The following is a 24,111-nucleotide window of genomic DNA, read 5'->3' as shown; positions in this document are numbered from 1 at the left end:
CACCATCTTTGGAAATTTTTAAACAGAGGCTGGAGAGCCATCTGATGAAGAGGCTGATTCTGTGAAGGCAAAGGGGTCACAGTGTTGTGTGTCTCATATTGCTGCCAGTTTTACAAATTTATTCCCCTCCCTTTCTGCCTTCATAAGGGCCATCAATGTCAGTTCCAGATCTCCAAAGGCTGAAGAATGTTCCCCTCATGCTCCTGATTATTCAGGTATGATCATGGTACTATAATTTCCATTTCCTGTTCCTGCAGCCAGTGGAGAAAAATAGTGTGGCACCACTTCCAGGGAAAACTGGAAATTACACCAGTCTGCTCTTTTACTATAGAGTTTCCAGCAAGTCCTAGAGAGGTGTTTCCCTTGGAAGTGATGCCACACTGTTGCTGATGGTGCCTCCCATCCCCACCAAGATTCCCACTGGTTGTCAGGCCATGCCTTGCAACCCTAATCTCCATTGATCTGGCAACTCAGCAATGTAAATTCAAGAAACACAGTACTAACTTGCTTTATCATGTTGCATTTGCACAGTGTAGAGATATTTCCTGTTGTGCACCTATAAATGAGCTGCATGGATAACATTTAATCATTTAATTTAGCTAATGGAATTAGCTGGATTAAAACAGTGATCATTTGGCATTGGCCAAACATCTAGGAATTCACCTCTTGTGTGAACATTTTGCTTCTACATTAATTCAAAGAATCCATTCATTGAAAAAACAAAGAGTCACATGGACAGAGACTGTTGAATCCTTCCCACATATAGTTCTTTACATGTGACAAGAGCATCTATTTCCTGCACTGGGAAACCTTATACAGTTCTGACTTCCTGCTGAATATAGCTATGGCCAAAACATGTTCATTTGTCACTGATGACAGGCTACTTTTATCTTGCAGCAAGCAGTCATCAGAACGAACATTAGAAATATTTGTTAGTTTTTATCCTAGTATTCAAGGATTAAAAATACAAATAGGAATGAATGAAACAAATGCAGATCTACAGGTTTGCATTCCAATACAGTTGTAGGCCACCATTATTTTTGAGCACATGCGCAGATTAGGAAACTAAATACTAGCCAGGCACAGTGTTGCATTAGTTCCACCAAAGCCAAAAGAATTAGTGAGAGCAATTGGCCGTTTTTCAGTTTTCCATTCTTGAGGTACAAGTGGAACATAGTTGAGGTCAAATGGTGGCTCCGTCTGATCCAGATTTAGCGTAGGTGGTAAAACTTTATGGTGACAAGCCAAAGCTGTAAATGCTGCCTCAATTGCCCCTGCAGCCCCTAGCAGATGGCCTGTTGCTCCCTTTGTGGAGGAAACTGCAAGAAAGAATGCATGCTCCTGAAAGAGTCTCTTAATAGCTTGATTCTCTGCAGCATCTCCTAGTGGAGTGGAGGTGGCATGGGCATTAATATATGATACATCTTCAGGGCAAATTCCAGAATCCTTTAATGCTGCAGCCATGCACCTAAGGGGGAACAAAGAACAAGAAAGAGATGAAGGTTATATTGTGCACATTTTCACCGGGGAGTGAGTTCCACTGAATTCAGAATGGTCTACTTCTTGAGAGCCAGTTTGGTGTAGTGGTTAGGAGTGCGGACTTCTAATGTGGCATGCCAAGTTCGATTCTGCTCTCCCCCACATGCAACCAGCTGGGTGACCTTGCCCCCCCCCCCCCGCAGCACTGATAAAACTGTTCTGACCGGGCAGTGATATCAGGGCTCTCTCAGCCTCACCCACCCCACAGGGTGTCTGTTGTGGGGAGAGAAAAGGGAAGATGAATATAAGCTGCTTTGAGACTCCTGGTAGAGAAAAGCGCATATAAGAACCAACTCTTCTTTTATTTTTTTAATGGGAAAGGTACATTTACTGGATCTCTTGGTCTCTGTTGAGGAAAGGGATTTCCATCTGAGGAGTGGGACTTACTTGCTTCCCACTCTATCCCCCAACCCCCATTGACATGCTGCTCCTGTGGAACAGGAGACTAGCAAGAACAGAATGAAGGGGGCTTAAGAAGTTTTCAGTTGGAGGAGGATTGGTAAAATTCATCACCTTTGGTCAGCTGTTCAGCCAGCTCCAATGTCCAGTGAAAGAGTGCAGCTAAACATTAAAATCAGAATACCAGCATAACGTATGAATTTTGTACAGTTCACACAGTTTCACTAGACACTATGTGAATAAGAACAGAGTCCTTAGGTTTCGTCTTCAAGGCAGGAATAAAGGCATCTGACTTAAATGCTGATTGTGTTATTAAAAATAGCCTATGGAATCTGTTGCCATGCTAAGACTGAAGTGGAAAATTCAGACCTAATGAGTGGAAGATATTATTTTGAAGGTTCCACTTTGTTAGTTCTTTAAACTGATCAAATCCCTCACTGAACACTCCTTTTACCATATCTAATGAACAAAGCTAGACTTTCCTAGGAGTAAGTGCCATTGAATAGGGCTGAATAGGATTCTGAGTAGACCTGCTTAGGATTGCTCTCTAATATAATTAGAAACTCTCTTCCTGAAGTTTGATTAACTATATTGCCATTAAAATTGGGAGATGTGAATTTATTAAGTCTTTCCTATAAAATCTTTATTCGCCTCTGTAATGTTCTACAGTGTGCCTCATAATTGTCATCTGGCAGATCCCACAACAGCCCCCAAGTTAGGTAAGAATGAAAAAACATGATTTACCTATAGTTTACCAGAGAGCTGAATGAGAATTTGCTTTTTCCACATTTAAACCCCAAACTGCATCACCTGCACCACACTGGTTCCCGCACTAGCATGTCACAAAATTCAAAATCAATTGATTTTCAAACTTGCCTGGGAATTTCTAAAAAATTAATCTAAAATGTTAGAAAAGTATAATTCATAGGTTCATCACTGACTGAGAAAAATCACTTTGTGATTGTCTCTAGTTTTTACCTGAAGGCACCATCCCCATTTGGATCAGGTGCTGTGATGTGACAAGCATCACCTGAGAGTCCATAGCCCAAAATTTCCGCATACACTCTGGCTCCTCTTTGTGCAGCATGCTCATATTCTTCCAAAACCAAAACTGCGGCACCTTCTCCCATGACGAAGCCTTCTCTCTGCGAATGGAACGGTCGGCAGGACTGTTTGGGGCTCAAGTTAAAGCTTGTACTTAGAGCCCGAGCTCTAGCAAACCCTGCCAGAGACAATGGGCATATGCAAGCCTCTGTTCCTCCAGCCAGCATCACATCAGCATCCCCATAGGCTACAAATCGAAAGGCATCTCCAACAGCATGGGCCCCTGTAGTACAAGCCGTCGATACAGCATGGTTGGGACCTTTCAAGTGGTATTTAATACTGATATGACCTGCAGCCATATTGATTAGGATCCTTGGGACAAAGAAGGGGCTGACTTTGTTGTACCCCTTTGTCCTGAACGTCAAGGCTGTATCGGAAATATCTTCTAGTGGAACCATCCCCATTCCTATTGCCACACCAGTACTTAAATGGTCCACTTCAGACTGTGGATACCAGCCAGAGTCTTTTATTGCAAGATCGGCAGCACCTATGGCCATGACAGTGGCAGCTGACATGGCTTTGCTCTCTGCTTTTGACACAAAGTTTTCTGCGAGGAACTGACCTTCACCATCACCCTTTGGAACACAAGCAGCCACTTTACATGGAACACTGGAGTACTCCTCTCCCTCAAGAGCAATAATCCCGCAATTCCCTTGGAGAAGGCTGCTCCACACAAACTGAGTTCCAACACCGAGAGGAGATACTAATCCTATACCTGTGATAACCACTCTCCTTCGCGCTTGAGAGACCGTACTTGTGCTCATATGCTTAATGGTTCTTAAATGGTGATGTGCTTGCAAATGTTGAACATTGAGGCGTTCCATTCTAAATAAACCTCTCAGGCACTGGAGATGCATTTTTGCGCTGCAGATCCTGTAACAGACAAAATAAAAATTATTATTATGAATTCTCACAGTCGGATATTTGACTGGTAGATGGTGTCCTGCAGTTATAGTTCTTGGGCATTGCAGATCTATCTTTGCAGGATTCTCGCTGTTTCAAACCACACTGTCTTCTGGAACTGAGATGGTGTCATTTGTTCAGTGCTCAGAATGTCTAGGTGTTTCTTGAGACTTCTAGGCACTGCTCTGATGGCACCAGTGACAACTGGCACAATGGTAAATTTCTCTCAGAGGTGGTCTGTATTTGGACGTCTTGGTATTTCAAACTCTATTTATAACTCTTGATATTTTGCCTATGGACCTGGGAGGAAAGAAATGTCCTTGAAAGTGCCTAAGTAATCTGGGGGGGAAAAAATCAGTGTTGGCACCAATATTAATTTTTAAACAACACAAGTAACCAGAGTAGCTAGGAGTTTTTCCTACCTTTGTGAAGGCTGTTTAAAATCTCTAAAAAAGGAAGAAGGGACAATGCAAAAATAATAATAATAAAAACAAAGAACCTATTTGCTCAAGCAAATCCACAAAGCATACTGCCAAACAAGGGGTTTATGACTTATTCCTGTACTGCTGCATGTGTCATGTGCTCTGCCAAATATGGTATCTTCTACAAAGGCTATGAAGTGATGTTATAGTAAAAGCAGTGCACCTCTGGCTTACTAGCCATTTTAATTCTAAGTCTTTGGAAGCCTCAGGGTCCCTTTATTTCAGTTCAAGCATGCTTTGTTTCTTCACGCACTCATCTCCATAGGCCACAACATCTATAGAAGTGTGCTGGACTGGTATTTCCTTCAGGGAGCTCACAAGAGGCAGCATAGTGACGGATAAGCCTTTGTCCCTCCCCCCCCCCCAAATTTGAGCTGGATCAGCAGTGTGACAACAAAGTGCAAAATGGTTTGTGCTGTCATTCTTGAAACCTGCCAAAGTAATAGTGTAACCCAGTGGTCCCCAACCTGCGGGCCGTGGCCCGGTGCCAGGCCGTGAAGGCCATGGCACCAGGCCGCGGCTCCCTCTCCCCGCCCCCCCCCCCGCAGTAAAAAAACTTCCCGGGCCGCAAGCTTGCGGCCCGGGAAGCTTCTTACTGCGGGAGGGCGGGGAGAGGGAATCAGAGCCGCGCCTGCGCATCGTGCAAGCGCGGCCGGGCCACGCATGCGCAATGCGTGGGCGGGGCAGTTACCCTGCCAGTCCCCAGCCTCAGAAAGGTTGGGGACCACTGGTGTAACCTATGGGCCAAATTCAAGCTCTACAGGAACAAGCGAGTATTGTCAGCACCAGATTCTTAAAGTTCCGGATTTTGACTATAAAATTGCAGCAAATATTTCGTGTAATTTCGTGTAATGAAAACTGGCATGAATTTCAAAGTAAGGATCTTATTTGCTCTTCCATATTCTGCCGACACTCCACTAGCTGTCCATTTGTTACATGACTCAATTCAAGGTATTGGCTCGCAGAGTTGGTTTTTATGCCTCACTACCTGGAGGAGTCTCAAAGCAGCTTACAATTTCCTTCTCTTCCTCTCCCCACTTGGGTGGAGATGGATGGGACTAGCAACAGGTTTCTTTTAATTATTTCTGTTCAAAACTGAGAAAGCACCTGCCATTTAACACTAACCTTAACATTTTTTTGTGAACAGCAATTGAACCCAAAGGATTAATTGCCAGTTTGGTGTAGTGGTTAGGAGTGCGGACTTCTAATCTGGCATGTCGGGTTCGATTCTGCACTCCCCCACATGCAACCAGCTGGGTAACCTTGGGCTCGCCACGGCACTGATAAAACTGTTCTGACCGAGCAGTGATATCAGGGCTCTCTCAGCCTCACCCACCCCACAGGGTGTCTGTTGTGGGGAGAGGAATGGGAAGGCGACTGTAAGCCGCTTTGAGCCTCCTTCGGGTAGGGAAAAGCGGCATATAAGAACCAACTCTTCTTCTTCTTCTTAATGAACTCTGTTTTTCAAGCAAGCCATTATTTGACTGTGAGAAACATCTTCATTATGCTGCACATTTGTTGGATATCTTCATTATGCTGCTTGCTAATTTACTCTTTCCTTACATTTGCACTCTGATGATTCCTATTTCATTGTCTGAGGAAGCATGTATGCACGTGAAAGCTCACACCTAGAATGAAATGTTGCTGGTTTTAAATGTGCCATTGGACTCACATTTGTGAGGTAGGTGGGGCTGAGAGAGCCTGACAGGACTGCTCTGTGAGAATAGCTCTATCAGGCCTGTGACTAGCCCAAGGTCACCCAGTGAACTACATGTGGAGGAGTGGGGAATCAACAGATTAGAAGCTGCCGCTCTTAACCACTACACCATGCTGGCACTGGCAAAGTCCTTCACATCTTTGTTCTCTCTTATCTTCAGGACTACCTATCTTCCAATGCTCTGCCACAACAGCTTCACTTATCTTAGCAGGGCCTTCTTCAGGTGCCAACCAGAAAATGGGCCAAATCAACTACTGTACATATGCTTTCTCCATTGTGGCTCCCAGTTTATGGAATAGTCTGCCCAAAGAGGTCAGGATGGCTCCCATAAATAAATAAATACATTCATAAATCTTTATTTTGATAATCCACCCTTCCCTTGAGGCTCAGAGTAGGTTACATCAGGTCAATAAAAGGCAGTCTTACATAACATTAAAATAGCATCCCAAAACAGTTAAAAAGTCATTATCCTGGTTTTCTGCAATTGATGCAAAACTGAATTGTTCAGGAGTGCCTTTTTTGCACAGGTAATAAGATTGCATTGGACAAGATGGTTTACAAACCTACTTGGACAAATGATTAGAGACTATGGTGTATACAGCTGTGTCTAGCTTACCATAGGTAGGATCCTATTATGTAATTTTGCATAATTTAATAAACCATGTTAATACTTGGGTTCTATCCTTTAGATTTCTGGTTGATTCAAGCAATCCTAATGCATTGCAAGCAATCCTAATGCATTGTTTATTGAATATCACCTGTTGATTGTACTGACTCACTGTGCTTAATCAGACTATAAATCAGTCAGACTATAAATAAATAAGTACCCAAGGGCTAGGTCATGTCCCATGGAATATTTTGGCTTTTCCCTCCTCTACAGTAGAAGTGTCATTTTGAGAAACTTCAGCAGCAGATTGTCTTGTGGTACTGGGGACTGCTCTTGGTGAAATAGAAGTCCAAAGATCCCTTGAGTAGTAGGGACCCAGTTTTCATACAGCTCACAAGATATGACCCACCCCCAGAGGAAAATCATGAGTGTAAGGCTCAGATCTATTAGTATGTGTGTGAGAGAAAAATAGTTAATCTAGCCATAATTAAAGGTAACATACTTTTCCAATTGTTTTTCAGATATATAGGCTCCTGCATAATCCACATCCTGTATAAAGATGTATCCAGCAACTGTAACTGTCAGAATGAATTTTTGCTTTGGAATCATTTAGGGCCTGATTGAGGAATAAGTAACCAAGTTCATTGAAAACACAGTTGTGTAAGATGCAACACACTTTGTTCCCTTGGTTTCCAAGGGGCGTACACCTCGATCCTACGCATTTTCTCAGATTTAACTCTTGATAGAATTTGTCATAAACAAGACCAGAGCTTTTGAACACATTCAGGAATTTCTATTTTGACACATCCGTTGGGGCTTCTAAATGTTTCAAAAACGTAACGTATGCTTTCTAGGTAGTAGGAAAGTATTTTGTATAAAATCCTCTGAATAAATGTGTCAGCTCCCTTCCCATTATCTTCCTCATTTTTTCATTAGGAGCCACACTGTAATGTAAAATAAGGGAAAATATGAAGGAGAACTATTGGGCCTTTTCCCCCAGTCAGCCCAATATTACTCTAATATCTGCCTGCTGGCTGAGTGATGGGGAACCAATCTAATGCTTTAGACCTGGCCTTCTCAACTACGGTTTCCTTAAACCCTGGGGGTCTCTCCAGGCCCTGCAAGGGTTTCCCCTTTAGTAAATTTGTAATAATTTTAAAACTTTTTAAAACACTTGTCAGGTGACACGACCACATATGGTCCTGCCCCTCCCTCCCAAAATGGCCAATGATAGGCCTGGAGAGGGTGGGCGTGTACACAGCTATGCTTCCCAAATCTTTTCTGCGGCATCGCACCAATTCTGGGGTTTCTAGAAGCCTAAAAAAGAAGCTGAGAACGACTGCTTTATAGACTTCGCTACTGCGCATGTCCGTAGACTGACAAAAATGGAGTATGCTTGTCATTAATCCGTCACCGCCGCCCACTCCCCCTTCGTAAGCATAGAAGCTTCCAAAAGGAAGGGGGGGGGGGGACTCCTGTGGCTCTCCCTCCTTCTATGAAGTCACTTCCTGATACCAGTTTGCCCAGAATAGAACGCGGGCGGGCGCACGATAAAGCAGAAGTTTCTTGCTTTCCGGCAAGGATAGCCCAGGCGAGCGAACGCCACTGCAGAAGGATGGCGGCCGCTATGGGACCGTCCTCTCCTATGCCTTCGCAAGCCGTGAGCGAGCTCTGCCAGAATTCCAGAGAAACGTTTTTGGAGGCCTCCCGCTTGCTGCTTACCTATGCGGATAATATCATCAGGTGAGAGAGAGGCAGACGGGCCCAACAAGCGAGAATTGTAGTGAGGTGGTCCGCCGTTGGCGCCTGCTGGGTTGTAGAGGCGGGTCGGGACGCGCGATGGACTAAAAAGCTTCCGGATCACAGATATACTGATTGCTGGAAATGTTGCGGGCGGGCAGGCATTGGTATTATGAGTGAAATGCTCTTCGTTGCGGGTAAAGAAAGAATGTTTCGCGACTGTCTCGCTTGTGCTGCTTTTTTTGCTGGACTGAGACGCGCTGGTTACTTCCGACACTGGAGACGCTGCTAAAGCTCCAGCACCGTGGCCTCTTCTCTTTCGGTCGTTGATCCTCGAAGCTGCCGAATTAAATGGCGAAACTCGCGAGTGTGACTGTCAGTTGGGTAAAACTGGCCAAAATGCACTCGCCTAGCTTCTCTGAGCATGTGCAGAGTGCATTTTCCTCTTCACTAAATACCGCATTTGGTGGGACAAGAGAAAGGGTTTGGCCTGGAAGTGTGATCTTGAAGTGAGATTGGACCCACAATACTAATTCCTAGAGAGGCTGGTGTGACCACAGTTGAACAGGACAGGGCTGGAATTTATATTTTGTACATAAATTGCTCAAGCGTCTCGTTTGGGGAATACTGTTGTTTCGCTTAATGCCTGTTCCAGGTCCATCTGGCTTTTACCCCCTCCTGGAGAAAACAGCTTTAGTAACTTGGCCAGACTTTCCTGGGTAGAGAGCATCTGCTAGACCAGAGGGTGGGAAAGAGGCGATTGTGTATGGATGGGGTGGGGTGGAATACAGGGAGGAATGGGACACTTGTTCTGCAAGTCCTTGTGCATCCTCCTCTTGTTTTGTTTAGAATTCTTTGAGGAAATGTGCCAGCAACTTGACCATATCTTCCCTAACTGCTATGAGAAGCAGCTTGAGATTTATTTATTTATTTTTAGACTTATATACCACTGCTTTCCATAAGTCTTGCAGCGGTTTACAATAAAACAATAAAAACAGTACAACCACTAAAAATCCCCTTAACACATTAAAAGATGGTGATACAATAGAGTTCTAACTCCCAACCCCTGTCCAGCTTATGGTCAAGGAGCTCTTTCATTCGGAGAAAGCGTCCTGATCTCTCTCCTATGAAACTTTCTGGGTGATTTGGGAGCTCTGCTAGCATGGACATGATTGATGCTCTTGCACATGGAGCATGCTTATCACAAATCCCTCATAGCCTCCTAAGCGTAGATGTTTCTTAAAGGAAATGAGAGGAATCTTGCTTATTTTGTTGAGTCCCTTTGGGATGCAACTTTATCCAGAACTGCAACACGCCAGCTTGTATTCAAGTATTAGTTTCTTGCCATCAGCAAGAACTTCCTAGGATGGATTGGAAAGGCAAAGCTGAAGTTCACCAGAGAAGAAGGTCATGTCTCCATGCCTACATGCCTCCCTGGCCAAGCCACCAAAGAAGGAAGGGCTGACCAATGACAAGACTGCTCTGAGGTCAGCCTAGCAAAGAGACTCTGGCCTCGCATTCCGCTGGTCTATGCAAGGCAACTGCACTGGACTGATCCAGGCAAATTAAGTATTGCATGGGCTTAGCCCTTATACAGGGGACAGCCCCCAGACTAACAGCCCATTAGGAGTTCCCCAGTGGCCAGTCAGCCCCTGCCCTTGGTAGACAGAGTCCAGTAAAGAAGGTGGCCTCCAGGGGCAGACTAGTCATTAAGGACACTGTGGAAAATTCTGGTGGACTGATGGCCTGGGGGCTGCCCCTTTGCACAGGGGCCAGCTCCATGCAAGTACAGGCCAAAACCATGCAAGCCTTGCTTCAACTCATGCTCCCTTCTTTCCAGGAATCAGGGGCTGCAATATGGTTCTCCCTTCTTCATTTTATACTCATTGTAACCTGGTGTGTGGGTTAGGCTGAGAAAGAGAGAGACTGGTTCTCAGATGACCCAAAAAGTTTCATAGAAGAGAAGGGCTTTAAACTTGGGTCTCCCTAGATCAACACTCAAACTGCTACAGGACCCAGACAATTTATTTAATCCAATGTCTAACCAGGATTAAGTGACTAGTACAGCCTTTCTCAATGTTTTGAACATTGAGAAATCCTTGAAACATTCATCAGGCTTTGAGAACCCCCAGAAGTGGAATGATCATGTAGAATATGGTTAGGAAGCATAGCTTTGTACATGCCTACCTTGGGCTCCTCCCCTTCCCACTCCCTCCAGGCCCATCATTGGCCATTTTGGGAGGGGTGGGTCAACAGGACCATATATGGTAATATCTTATAAATGTTTAACAAATTTTTAAAATATGTAAAAAAATAATTGCCACCCATTCAGGAAACCCTTCCAAGGCCATCAGTAAACCTCATACTTTCTTGAAACACTGGGTGAGAAAGCCTGGGTTAGTAGATCCTTCTGGATGCAGTTGGTTGTGAGACAATTAATTGGGAAATCTTCCTTGGAGTGAAACAACAGACAGCCTTGGGGATAAGATGATTGAGCAAGATATAGTGGTTCGGCTTCATACACTATAGTAATGGTTCCCAAATTGGATGGTATTTCCCCCCCCCCCATGGCAGTGGAAGGATCCAGGGGGGCAGTGCGGAATTTTGGGACAGTATGAGGGCAGCAGTCTGACTTGTTCCTACTGCGGCTGCATTTTCACAGCAAGACGTTCCAAGGTGGCTTGCCATCTCTGGGTAGTCATAGTGATCGTGGACTTTTTTTTGTGGTCTCCCAGAAAAGTGCTGACCAGGGCCAACCCTGCTTAGCTCCCTGAAAAAAACAACAGCTTCAGAAGTTGGGGTGGATGGGATAATATTCCTGCAGAACACCTTAACCTCCTCAGACTGTGTCCTTCCCAGGCACTACCCCAGATCTCCAGGAATTTCTTAACCCAGGCTTTGCAACCCTTCACCAAAAGTCTGCATCTTTGGGAGGCTAGAAAAGCCTCCTGCTTGCTTCTGGCTATGGGACTTTTCAGTTTGCTTCTTTGTTTCTTTCCCCATCTGTCTTCCTCCCCAGTGAGGACCCAAAGGGGCTTTCACAATGACTTTTGCAAGGAAATATTTTTTTCCAGACTAAAATATGGCCACTGCACAACAACTCAAACATAAGTGTAGGCAATTTGAATTTGCAGTAGACATAGCACCAGAAAAGAGGTGTGTTTTCATATGTGGGGGGGGGGCACTAGGGATGTAGCCTGGGAGCCAAAGAGTTGGTAGCCTGAAAAGGTTTGGGAACCACTAGGAATGTCATCACATTTTCTTGACTCAGTTCAGTCCAGTTTTCATTTGGATTTGTCCCTGAAACTGTAGCTGCCCTGATGGTATATAGATCAGGAGTGAATTAATTATCCAGGATCACTCAGTGGTTTTCACTACAACTGATTATGGACCACCTTTCTGGGTTGGGAGGTGGTAATCTCAGCTCAACTGACTGAGATAAAACAAGCTTCATGCAGACAAGCTCAAGGTAGTGGTGGCTGGAAATGCTCATTTATCAGAAGGATAAAGTCCACTCATTTTGGATGGGGCATGGCCATGCTTTGCAGATCGTGCAACGTATTAGATGAATGGGAACAACAAAAGCTGTGTCAGGTTAAATGAACAGAGGCAGGTCTAATATCATTATTGAAATGTGGGAGTTACAGTCCTGGCTTGTAACTGATGCAACCACTCTGATAAAATTCTTCCCCCCCCCAAAAAAAAAATTATATTGATTTATTATGCTACAGGACCAGCAAACAAAAATGGGTTTCAGAATAAATATTCCACAATATTGAAATATCAAAAATTAAAAGTTGCATACATACATATAATAATATAAAATATATACAACAGCATAAGATACATAAACTACATAAATTCCTTCCTTCCTTTGTTTAGTCCAGAAGTTTCTGAGTGTAGATGCCATCTATCCAAACTTGGCCACTTTAAAAGTTAATTCTTTATTCCTATGGGATAACATACTGGAGAGGTGGTGCATTCCCTGTCTCCTAGGAGAACCATGAGTTAAAGGAATGATGAGATCCTTATGAATCTGCTTATAGATTTTACAATCAAAGATGACATATTCTAGGGTCTCAACATTCCCATCACAACAGAGGCATAAGTGTTCTTCAATTGGGATCTTTTTATATCTGCCTTCAAGAATGGCAGAAGGGAGTGCATTGTGCCTCATTAAAGTGAAGGCTGTCCTGTAATTAGGTTTAACCTTGATACAAGCTACTTTCTTAAACAATTTTCTGTTTGTTTGGGTTATTTTCCCTTTTAATCTCATCAGCCACCCAGATGAAGAGAAATATCGATCTATTTGGATTGGAAACCAAGCATTTTCCACTAGATTGTTGCCTGTCAGAGGAGCTGTTGAATGTTTGTTTGAAATGGGGTTTGAGGAGGTAGGTACATCAAATGGAATGTAGTTTTGAACCAAAATGTCTAATTCAGCATGTGCTTTCCATTCATTTATTTAATTGTCATCATCTGGCCAAACTTCTTACCCAAAGAAGTCCCTGCTCACAAGTTACACTGAACACATGCATGTATTGTACACTTGATTTTTATTTTTACATGCGCTGATGCTCAGATTACATTCAATGCAAGTACAGCTGAATGTGTGAATGAACCATGCATTTATCCAGGTGCTGATCTCTGTTTTCATTTGTAAAGTGAATGATTGTTGGATTTCTTTTTTTACACAAACAAATATATGTACATACATGCAATATGTAAAGGTAAAGGTATCCCCTGTGCAAGCACCGAGTCATGTCTGACCCTTGGGGTGATGCCCTCTAGCATTTTCTTGGCAGACTCAATACGGTGTGGTTTGCCAGTGCCTTCCCCAGTCATTACCGTTTACCCCCCAGCAAGCTGGGTACTCATTTTACCGACCTCGGAAGGATGGAAGGCTGAGTCAACCTTGAGCTGGCTGCTGGGATTGAACTCCCAGCCTCATTGGCAAAGCTGTCAGACGGCTGCCTTACCACTCTGCGCCACAAGAGGCTCTGCTGCAATATGTACATGTGCCTATTGTAATATGAACAAAGCTAAAAACAGCCATCTTTCATCAGTGCCCTCTTCCTGGGATCATCCTAGGCAAGGCAGTTCACAGAATACTAGGAGTAGACTATGGGTGCAGAGGAAAGAGATTCAGATGATTGAAGTCAATGTGACAAACTACTTACTGCAGGGGAAGGCAACTTTATTCATGAAAATATTTCTGTCCTCCTTTTTCCCTCCATGTAGGCTTTTCAAGGTAGCTAAGACTATCATTAAACAATAAAGTAACAAAAAGGTCAAATAAAGTATAACATATAGTGGGTTATATTTGATAATATAATTTGATAATATTTGAAATTTGGTTACATATTTGATAATACTGTAACATATTACTATTTTTACATAAAGAAAAATCACTCAGCTCAGTCATAAAAAACAGCATGGATACAAGTAATCAGAAATGAGCGAACAGCACAAATTCATTGGTGCCTAGACCTTAAAGAATGTTGATAAAGTTTTATCTGTCATTGAGGGAAGCAGGGAACCAGACTAAGTAAAAGTTGATACAACCACCATTACAACCAGGTCATTAGTCAATCTACTTTAGAGGGAAATTTTTCCTGATGCTAAAACTCAGCATAGTAGGTGTTGGGTAGGAGAGAGTTCTACAAGCTAGGCACCACATCCCCAAATTCTTATGTTCCATAATGACACACTACACTGCTGAAAGAAACATGTGTTCAAGGTAGCAATTGTACCCCAATGGTACTTTGTTGAACTTTACCTTCTGGGCTCACTATTCCTCCCAATTTGGTGTCATCCGCAGATATAATGAGGAGTACCCCTATCTTCTCATCCAGATCATTGATAAAAAATTGAAAAGTACCGGACCCAGTACCGAGCCCTGTGGTACTCCGGTGCTCACCTCCCTCCATTCTGAAAAGATATCGTTGACAACCACCCTTCCAATTCTATGATTTTTGGTAGCAACAGTGCCCCATGACCTAATGGCTATCACACAGCCAACCTATGGTGACCCCTCATGGGGTTTTCAAGGCAAAAGATAAAGCGATATTTTGCCGCTGCCTTCCTCTGCAGAGCAACCCTGGCCTTCCCTGATGATCTGCCATTCCTGGCTGACCATACGTGGCTTAATCAGGTTCCTCTGACCCCGTGGTTACCTATCAAAAACTGCACTATTAGATGTAGGCAGGGTTGGCTCAAGGGTTTTTGGTACTCTAAGTGAACTATTACTCCCACATTTAATGTGCAGATATGAGGAGGACCATATTTGATAATACTGTAACATATTACTATTTTTACATAAAGAAAAATTGTATTTCAGCCATCAGATTTCTAGGTAACTTTGGGATAGTCACTAATTTCCTGCCAAACCAAAGGGGTGGGGATTGGGAAAGTAAATGGCTAGCCTGAAGGTCCCCAAAGAAGTGGAAGATGATAGAAACCTTGTTTAAAGGAGACACAAATAATTCTACATTTGAGGAAAGGTAGTACAGGTGGCATTCAAGGCTGAATATTTAAATCTTAATAATTCTGACGACTTGGCTTTTCTACCTGTAATTTCAGGGAGAAACACACCTTGTTTTTCCAATGGAAGCTTCAATTGATAAGCTGCGCAAAATTCGAGACCTAATTGCTGGGGAAAGGACTAGTCGATTAAATGGATCAAATCAAATTGAAAGGCCAGGATCCTCTGAGCAAGTGACAAAGGTGGAGTCTGATGCCCCTCAGCCATCAAGAAATGCTGATGCTAATCTGGCCCCACCCCACAGGACACCACCGTCATCAGCTGCTGAGTCTGCTGTCATGGTAACCATTGTAGAACTGTATTATGCCGACAAGAAATAGCATTCAGAAATGAGAGATGAAATTTAAGAACTAAAATGAATGTGTGGTAGATGTTTTTCTTAATGTGGTTATTCTTGGGGACATTTTCTCCAAATATATAAAATTTGGGAAGTTGTATTTTAGCAGCATTCAGCAGTATTCATACTGTGTGCACACATGCAAGTCAGTTCCTGGCTGTTCTGCCTCACATGGAACATTGCAAAGAAAGGGTGTGGAAACTGTTCTAACAACTGAATCTCTGCAAGAGGACTGATAAAGCATGAAATAAAGGTCTTACAGAAGTATGTCCCTCAGCTATCTTACAAATATCTTTCCCTCTGTCGTTTGCCATTGATCTCAAGACAGGAAGATTTATTATAAGAGTAATGAGAGGGAGAGGAAGATGTTCCAGTAGGGATGGTTCCACACTAGAGTAAAATGAAGTAAATACGTTATTCATTTCTGCCTTTCCCAATTGTTGCCCAACTCATAAGCAGGAAGCTGTGGGTGACTCGCTTCCAGATCCCAAATCGACAGAACTCCCACATAATCTCTTTAGGGTCCTGATGGTCCTCTGCTTCCACCATGCGCTGAGATATGGCTTGCTCATGAAAAGCCATGTGAAAAGGCTTTCTGGTTCGATTGCCTTTATTACACAATGATGGATTCTCCCAGTAGCCCAAGCCATTGGGGAGTTTCCAGTCATCTATGGACTTTGCCAAGTAGGACTTTCCTACTTCCTTCTTCTGCTGCAGCTCTGACCCTTCAAAGACAGTTTATGCACTGGGAACTTCACTGCCCCAGCTCTCATGCAGGAGAACAAATTGGGGGCGGATGAGGCGCACTGGGCCAAAAATTCCCCCGTGTGGGTGCAGGAAGAGGTGGGGTAACCTGCCACAACTAAAACTCCAGCCTGCAGCCCAGCATGAAACCTCCAGTGCATAAACGGTCAAAATTGTGTTCCTGGGAGATAGTGGACTCTCAGGAATGGCATAGGGAGCATAATGGTAATTTGTTTTGGGAGCTGGACATTTATAGAAATCATCATTCCCCCCCTTCAAAATCAGAAGACCTTTATTGGCATCTATACCCCCTCTTCTGCAAAATGGAAACACGTAAGTCCCTTAGCTGATTTAAAGTAAGCTCTTTTGCATTGTCTCATGATTGAAACAGGAAGATGACTTATACTTACAGACCACTGGCCTGTTATTTCTATGCTTTCTGGTAGCAGCTTACCAAAGAAAAAAACTTTCCCAGGTCTGCTACCTGAAATCCTTCTAACTGGGGTTAAAGTTGGCCTTAAAGTTTGGGATCTTCTGCATGCATAGCATATGTTCTACCAGTAAGCTATGGCTCCTGTTCAGGTCTTCTTTACTGCATAAAGCTTGGATAGGAGATACTTTCCATGAACGATGTAAATTATATCCATGTGAGCATCCTTCTTTAGATTATTTTAAATGACCATAAAATGTATCCAACTCTCTGAAATTAAATAAATTTCCCCCCCATTTTTAGACAGGCAAACCAGTTTTCTTAAAGATGCTTCAATCAAACTTTCAGCATGTAATGATATATGAAAACCCTGGTTTACAAAAGAAAGCATTGGCTTGTATCCCCATCTGGGAATTGAAAAAGAAAGCTCAAGATAGTCTATCACAAGCAAGAAAGGTTGATGGAGGTAATAGTTTAAATATAATTTTTAGACACTTGAAGACATTAAGTAGAATATTGTCACATGTCTGCATCGATTACGAATAGCAAAGCATTTCCCCCCTTATTTTTTCAGAACTAAAATCAAAAAGAAATATTTGTTCATTTTTATATTTTGCATTTTTCAAAAGAAAAACTCAAAGCTGCAAAAACATACAAACTGATGAAAGCAGCTCATAGGAAAGGGCCTTGCTGTCTCTCTCTTCCTCTCCTGCAGAGTGGCTGGCCAGTGATCTGAGAGACAAGGCAGGCAGGTGACAGTTACCCACATGAAGTTGATGGATGGTATTGTGGTTTCCCTTATCTGCAGAAATTCTTGTATGTCAAAGTATTACTGTAGTATCTCTTGTTCTCCAAAAAAACAAAGGAGATGGTCTCAGAGGCTAAGGCATTAATGTCATTCTAGTCTACATGGCCCCATTCAGGGAGGTGTTTTTTTTTTAAGATATAAGAGTTGATCTGATGAAGGAAACATGTTTTTGGGGTGTGAATTCAATGTATTATGCAGCATAAATAAGATAAACAGCTTTCACCCTGCCGTATCACCCAGTTTACCTGTTATTACGTTACTCCGAATTCCTCTTGAAGTAGATAAAGGAAGTATTTAACATGCAAAGAGGAAGGTGTCTAACTTCCACTTTTTCATCTGAGGCCAATTGAAACATGATGCAAAAAAGGTCAGCCTTTAGACTTCACACTTGCAAAGTATCTTGTTTAAATGGGGCTGCCACCCTTTACAGAACAACTATATGCAGTTAGGATTCTACCGTTTAGTTCCGCTGGCTTGCTAACTAATGCGCATAGCTGTTTTGCATGGCTTAAAGCCCAGTTTAATTGAGACCCTGGGGGAATTGGAGTCCTACAGGAGAACTATATTGCCTTGCCACATCACATTTAAATCAGATGTAAAAGGTACAGGGAAAGCATTTTGAGAACTGTATGGGTTTAGATGGGTTTAGACAGAATTTCTAAATAGTTTGTCAAACTATTTGTCAAACAGGCTACCATAAGTAAAAACTTGGCAAAAGATGAAGAGATCAGGTGTACAAGTTGATAAGCACCAAAAAAGCATGCTGCTTTAGCTGAAACTGTTGTAGCTGGGGTAAGAAGATATGTCTTACTAGGAATTCAGATACACAGATTTTAATGCAGTGTGGCTTATTCTTTTAGAGATGTATACCTCCGGTAGCAGCAAACAGGTTCTTATATCTGAAATGTAAGGCAAAAAGTTGCCAATACACAGGAATCTTCGTATATTATTATTATCCATTTAATAGAGCCAATACTCCCCCTTCAATTGTATACTGGACAAAGATTTTTTTAAGGATGAAATTTTAAAGGTAGATGAAAAACATGATTTGCAAGAAGTCACTTAGAGTACTGGCAGTGGCCTTGAATAGCTCTGTAGTCTGTACAATAAGCAGAGAGAGAAAAATGAGGTTCCGTAATTGAAATGTTTGCCTTTGTAGTTTTCTGGCATTAGACAGCATGGCTGCTTCATAATTGAGAGGAATATTAACATGAATATACAGAAGAGCATATTTAAAAACTTTAAGTGGATTCAGTTGCATTGTACAAATGTGAGCTGCTTTGGACACTTTCCTTAATATGCAGAACTTGAATCTGATAAATATTTTTTCCTCATCACAATTCAGTGTATAATCTATATTGTTTGCTGAGTAATTAACAAGAAGCATAGCAGGAGGGAGGTTTGGCTATTTGTGGCTAGGCGTGCTGCATTAGTACCAGAAGATTCAGGTTCAAATCCCCATTCATGTCATTATTATTAATTATTATATATTAGATCTATAATCCACCGCTCCTTAAACAGGCTTTGAGCAGTGTATAACATATTAAAATTCTCTATAAATATAAAATTCTAATAAGGCAATAAAACGGTAACCCTGAGTGCCCCATTATATCACCTTACTACTATATCATTAGGCCATCTGTGTTGTATACCCTGAGGAGCTATATTATTTCTTGGTTTCCCAGGTCACAAGAAACAGGGATCCAAGGGGAAAGTAGGGGACCTTAAGCCAGTCATACTCTTTCATCCTAACCTGCCTCACAGGGCTGTCGTGAAGATAAAATGGAAGAAAGGAGAATAATGTATGCCATTTAGTGTCTCCATTTGAGAGAAAGGCAGGACTTTGCTTTCAATTTGATTCTGAAAAGCCAAATTTGTCTTTAAAAAAAAAACCTTATGAAGCTTGATAGTCTGCCATTAAAAAAATAACTATCTATTTGGAATCTCATTCTAGGGGGACCAACTTCATTGCAACACCTTATTTGTTTACACAGAAACCCCCAAGCTCCATTTGCAGATTTGCTGGAGAACAAAAAGGCACTGTCAGATAGCATAGTCCGCATATCTTTAATTGAAACAATATGTTTTTATTTGTTTGTTTGTTTATATATCAATTTATAACCCACCACTCCCATATCATGGCTCATGTCGGGTAACAACAATCCCCCACAGTAACCCCTAAAACAATAATAAAAATCCATTAAAACTCACCCATTAAAACAACCCCCCTTTCCTTGATCATCGACTTTTGTGCTTGCTGTGAATATTATTAAAGTTATGTAAGATATGGTTACCATGTAATATTTAGAGTATTCGGTTTCAGCATGCATTTTACTAATCTATCACTGCTGGTTTTTGCAAGACATGAGAGTATGGATTATGGACCATGATGTTCTCCTTGCTGGTAATGTAGGCCAGTCAGTGTCAGGGAGTAGAGTTAGATTCTAGGATTTCATCAGCAATTGAGGAAAAGTTTCCTTGTTTACTCACTGGGAGACTATAGATTGATGAAGAAGAATGGACAGGCTGGCTTGCAGAGAACTCAAGAACCCGTTCAGTCTTTGATTGCTGCTGAAATACAGCAGACTTTATACCAGGGGTAGTCAAACTGCGGCCCTCCAGATGTCCATGGACTACAATTCCCACAAGCTCATGGGAATTGTAGTCCATGGACATCTGGAGGGCCGGTTTGACTGCTCCTGCTTTATACTTTCGCTTACCCAACCATCTTTATTAAACCCAGAAAACTTCCTGGTAAGCACTCAAGACCTCCCAGCCCCTTTTTCATTCCACATTGGTGATGGGAACCTGGCACTACCCTCTAGACATATGTGCTATCTCTCAGTAGTTCAGAAACCCAGGCTGTGGCCATGAAGAGTTAATTCTTAGTGGAGGCAAGAGCAGCCTATGTCTGTGGATCCAGGCTCCTGTGGGTTCATTTGGTTAGTGACGGATATGTGTCATGGCATATAAGAGTGGGATTAGATTGCTGTAGCCATGACATGACAGCGAGAAGCAACATCACCGTCCAGTACAGCTTGCATCTCTCCTAGCAGCATTTGACTTTGCTCTAATCCAGCCCTTTTTCCTGTAACATTAAACCTCCCCAAACCCTGTAGCCTCTCAGCTTGCAGACACTGTGATCAGTGTTTATGCCTCTAAAGACAACCAGTTGCTTCCCATTAGAAGCCTCTTGGGGACAGATGCCCTCAGAACTGCAGGTCTCTTAGAGACCAAATGGGACTTAGCCAGGGGAAGCAGCTGGCTTGGAGCCGCATTTTAATAAATCTAATTTAACCAGGTGAGGCTTAGTTTTAGCCTCAGCTATCTAATTTATACCTTTAGAAAAATGAAAGCCTGCTGCCACTTCCATTCCAGATTTGATATGAAATATTAAGTAAAGTACAATTATCATGTCAACATAAATCTCTTGGATTCTTTTGGAAATTGCTTTCATTCCATTTCTGCATAGTTTTTACAAATGCATATTCAGATTCATTTAATAGCTATCTGAAGATTCGGCCTTAATTGCTGTGTGTTTGTTTCATTTTTCAGGCACCCTTATGAATGAGCAGTGCTTTCTGTTGCTGGAGCTTCTGAACTGGTTTAAATGTGATTTTTTCCAGTGGGTAAACACCCTTCCTTGCAGCAAGTGTGAGGGCCAGACAAAATTTAAAGGTAACTTGACACCTAGCGAAGATGACTTGAGATGGGAGGCAAGTCGAATTGAAAATCACTTCTGTGACCAATGCCAGTTGAGCAACAGGTTTCCAAGGTGAGTGTCATATGCGGATGGTTTCATGGTTTGGTCTGTGTCTGAAATGTTTGTATTTGGTACATTTGGAAGCCAATAACCATTCTTTGTAGTACAATGCTTTGACCAAAGTTCTTTTGATTGCTGCATCTCCCCCCCCCCCCCTCCAGCCATTCCTGAAGTTCAGAATATCCTAGGGAACAGTGTGGGAAGTGCACTCAGGAGCTGCATCTCAAAGGCCAAATCTGTGAAAATTATGGACTGGCATAAGTGATTCTGCTTGCATAAGGACTGCTTTGAATTCAACCCATGGCCATTGTATTTGTATTTTTGTTGTGAGATAGCTTATAGTGATTTCTCACTTCATCACGTTTACAGTAGTGAAAGGAAGGCAGTCTGCACACCTTTAGAGGAACAGTCTTCAATGATACCATAAGATAAATTTTGGTCTAAATGACCGTAAATAAAGATTGGATTGGATACCATAAGAGGGTTGACAATTGGCGTGGAAAACAGGTTCCAGAGCTGAACCTTGGTAGTCTGAATAAATGCAAAAAATTGAAATGCTTATGTTGAACAGAATCTGCTATTCTGAAAGAGTCAGATATACTTGATATACTGCCCTTAGTGAATCAGACCATTGGTACATCGTCAGTCCTGCTGACTCAGTTTGGCAGCAGCTGTCTGGGGTCTCAGGTAGAAGTCTTTTGCATCACTTACAACCTGAACCTCTTCATTCAAAATGACAGCGATTGAATCTGGAACCTTTTGCATACCAGGCAGATGTGCTATTATTGAGAAACGATCTCACTGGGCAGGTAAGCATGATACTATGCAGCTGTCAATACTTGCAGAAGAATAAAGTTATAAACTTTAGAGGTGGTAGAATGGATTAGATTGTGGGTGTACACCATTTTTAGTGGGAAATGAAAAGGGGGGATCCTTGCAAGCAAAAAATTAGCTTACTGAGGAGAGCACCTGGAGCCCAGATTGCTTTATTTTGTGCTAGTTTTCTACTTCTAGAAAAGTTGGAAAGCATTGCCAACGTGTGATCCCTCATTAGCTGCTTTAAGTGAGCTGCGTCACTTGCTGCTACAGTCCATTCCTTTGCCACACCATTCTGTGACCTCATTCCCACCCCATCCTGCTAACTATGTACACCTGGACTTAGGTTTAATGGTTTAGGCTCCCTTAATTACGGCTGCAAAAAAACCCAGAATAAACCCACAAGTTTTAAACTGTTTGCACAGGTACAATCATCCCGAAAAACTGCTGGAAACTAGACGTGGGCGCTGTGCAGAATGGGCCAACTGCTTTACTCTCTGTTGCAGAGCCTTAAGTTTTGAAGCAAGATATGTTTGGGATGTAACAGGTATCATATAACCTTATATTATTGCTAGGGATGTACAATGTTCTCTTGTGTATGTTGAATTGCTACTAGTGCAAGTTCATTTAAGTTACAGGAATTCTGATTGCTGCTTGTGGATAAGAAAGGGCTGCAGTGGAAAGGAGTAGTGGGATTCTAAGGTGGCAAAAGAGATTGTTCTGTTTCATATAACAGGTAGAAAAACTCATTTTTAATAGTCTGCCATGGGAAAAATGCTGTCATAGATAGCATGTCATAGATAGACCCAAGCCTTCTTCTTGTTTTGCTTGTTTTCACTTATAAGGAATTAATAATATAGGGGAACCTTACAAAATTAAATCCCACTCCAGCAGTCTAAAATGATGCTGTGTATTCTGCTTCCTATGCATGAAAATCCTATCACTAACAGTTAAAATAATAATAATAAAAAATCATAACATGCAAAGGTAAAATGTCAGGCAGCATAGTGAATAGGTTAACACAGTACACTTTTTTTTTCTAGATGGTAAATTGTCATTAGGAATTGTGCAAAGTGGATTTCCAGAGAAAAGGCACTCCATAGTATTGGCATGACTGTCTAAAACCCCAGGCCACTTAGTCATAGAAAATGGTGCAGCAGGTAAACATTTTTTCCATTGCCCCTGACAGAACATCTGGTTGCGGAAACAGAACAATTTCCATTCAAGAATGCTTCTGCTTTTTAAAAAAGAAAGCTTTGGCTGTCTTCCATTACACAGATCTGCCTGATTTAGGATTTCCACCCCACTTAAAGATTAAGTGGAAAAGAGAGAGTAGGGTTAGTCCAGATCCTGGTGATATCAAATTCCAGATCCCTGGGAAGCTCTATAAGAACTTTGTGACATTTCTCTAGGTCATATGACAGATAATCTCCTAGATCCACATTTTGGGATCTACCTGCCAAGAAATATGGGAGCAACCTCCATCCCAGCAAGCAAACATAAAGTGAAACTAAGGTCAGTGGCATCCACACCAAGGAACAAGGATATAGTCCTCCTTCTCCATAGGAAGGTGAAGGTAATCTCAATCCCAGAACAAGACAGAAATTGATCTAATAGGACGCATGCAAGAACCTGGGGATCTGAGTACTCATAACCCATGTTAATATTTGAAATGGTAAAAAAGCAGAATTTGTTCAAATGGTTTTGTCAGGGAGGACTATCCCTTTAAAGAAGCCATTAGAACTTCAATAACTTTCCAGACTTCTGTCACCAAACCACGAAAGGGTTCATGGTGAGATACTGATGTTAGGTCTCACAGCTCCAAGGATCCTGTACACATGCTCAGGTTGCACAAACTGAAAATGTCCATCAAAATACGACAAATTGGAGCCCCAGAACTAAGTTGATTGTTAGTTAAGATAGAAAAAAAATCCCTTTCTGAGATGAATTGTTTTTCTTTGATTTTTTTCTTTTATAGATCATGTGTGGACAGAAGTTTATTCTTTGTCACAGAACAGGTGGCTTCACTGTGACCCATGTGAAAATGTCTGTGATAAACCCCTTCTGTATGAGATTGGATGGGGGAAGAAACTCTCCTATATTATTGCATTCTCTAAAGATGAGGTAAGAGAAGCAAGACCCTTTGAAATAAAGATGATGCTCCCTTTTCAAGAAACA

The 24,111-nt window shown here is 42.1% G+C and overlaps 2 protein-coding genes across 5 annotated transcripts in view; one reads left to right on the top strand and one right to left on the bottom strand.

Moving 5' to 3' along the window:
• Positions 1-919: 919 nt before the first annotated feature.
• On the bottom strand, positions 920-8,627 carry OXSM (3-oxoacyl-ACP synthase, mitochondrial). Its single transcript, XM_077302865.1, has 3 exons — positions 8,474-8,627; positions 2,917-3,915; positions 920-1,468 (listed from the first exon to the last, which is right to left on the bottom strand). The coding sequence occupies exons 2-3, from the start codon at positions 3,897-3,899 to the stop codon at positions 1,066-1,068; spliced, it is 1,386 nt and encodes a 461-aa protein (XP_077158980.1). The 5' UTR covers positions 3,900-3,915; positions 8,474-8,627; the 3' UTR covers positions 920-1,065.
• NGLY1 (N-glycanase 1) overlaps positions 8,166-24,111 on the top strand; it is a 25,590-nt gene continuing 9,644 nt past the window's right edge. The window contains exons 1-7 of one of the 4 annotated variants that reach the window (XM_077302855.1): positions 8,166-8,494; positions 12,771-12,885; positions 15,074-15,316; positions 16,850-17,012; positions 20,910-21,129; positions 22,359-22,480; positions 23,912-24,057. In XM_077302855.1, the coding sequence (XP_077158970.1) occupies positions 8,247-8,494; positions 12,771-12,885; positions 15,074-15,316; positions 16,850-17,012; positions 20,910-21,129; positions 22,359-22,480; positions 23,912-24,057 (1,257 nt within the window). In that variant the 5' untranslated portion in view covers positions 8,166-8,246. Of the gene's footprint in view, positions 8,495-8,665; positions 8,689-12,770; positions 12,886-15,073; positions 15,317-16,849; positions 17,013-20,909; positions 21,130-22,358; positions 22,481-23,911; positions 24,058-24,111 lie in introns of those variants that run through there. The other 3 variants (XM_077302854.1, XM_077302856.1, XM_077302857.1) reach the window with 3 other exon arrangements.

This window comes from Paroedura picta, chromosome 11 (genome assembly GCF_049243985.1).
Source record: "Paroedura picta isolate Pp20150507F chromosome 11, Ppicta_v3.0, whole genome shotgun sequence".
NCBI lineage: Eukaryota > Metazoa > Chordata > Lepidosauria > Squamata > Gekkonidae > Paroedura > Paroedura picta.
Note: the sequence above shows the minus strand (reverse complement) of the source record. Positions and strands in the feature narration are given on the sequence as shown.